The following is a 711-nucleotide window of genomic DNA, read 5'->3' on the forward strand; positions in this document are numbered from 1 at the left end:
CTAGAGGAGGCCAATGGGGGTGGGGGAGAAAATATGTAATATTTTCAACAATAAAGATTTTTAAAAAGTTCTTCAAATATATATATGTGATAATAAATGTGTGTACCTATTTATTTAGCTATCGCTATAGACAGAGAGATGGTCTGATTTAACACAGTCAATGCGTCATACATGTTAGCACTAGTCTCTGTTAACATGTCAAGCACTGTCTCTCTATAAGCCTTTGACTCTGAGCTGAGTTCTACACTATTACGAAATGGTGTTACAAGGCCTTTATCTTCTGAGAGGCAAAGGACGAGGATGAGGAGACTGGGAAACGCAGACACCGGGAGGGGCCTTGAAGGTGAGACAAGGAAAGCGAGGCCCGGTGGCTGGTTAGCAGAGCTGGGCTCAGACCACATCCTTGCAAACGCCCATCTGGTGGTCTTTCCACGAAGCCTCCGCTCTGCACACGCTAAGGAAGGCCCGGACGTCTGTCAGCACGACCACTTCACGAGCGACGCGGCCACTCACCTTTATGAACGTGGGCTTCCACAGGACCAGCGACACGTTGACCTGGCTCACGTCAGCGGGAGCCAGGCTGCAGGTGATGGTGGCGAGTCTGCAGGTGCCGCAGTCCTGTGGGAAGGGCAGAGGTGAGCATCAGTGCTCACGGCATTGGAAGACGGAGGTGACAGTTGTCTGCGGCAGACGATTTCAGTGCACACGGAC

At 50.9% G+C, this 711-nt stretch overlaps 1 protein-coding gene across 1 annotated transcript in view; it reads right to left on the minus strand.

Moving 5' to 3' along the window:
• Positions 1 to 711, minus strand: part of ITGA1 (integrin, alpha 1) — a 63,442-nt gene that overhangs the window by 9,175 nt on the left and 53,556 nt on the right. Inside the window, exon 19 of the mRNA XM_014542274.1 lies at positions 514 to 618. Within this exon, the coding sequence (XP_014397760.1) occupies positions 514 to 618 (105 nt within the window). The remainder of the gene's footprint in view (positions 1 to 513; positions 619 to 711) is intronic.

This window comes from Myotis brandtii, unplaced genomic scaffold (assembly GCF_000412655.1).
Source record: "Myotis brandtii unplaced genomic scaffold, ASM41265v1 scaffold295, whole genome shotgun sequence".
NCBI lineage: Eukaryota > Metazoa > Chordata > Mammalia > Chiroptera > Vespertilionidae > Myotis > Myotis brandtii.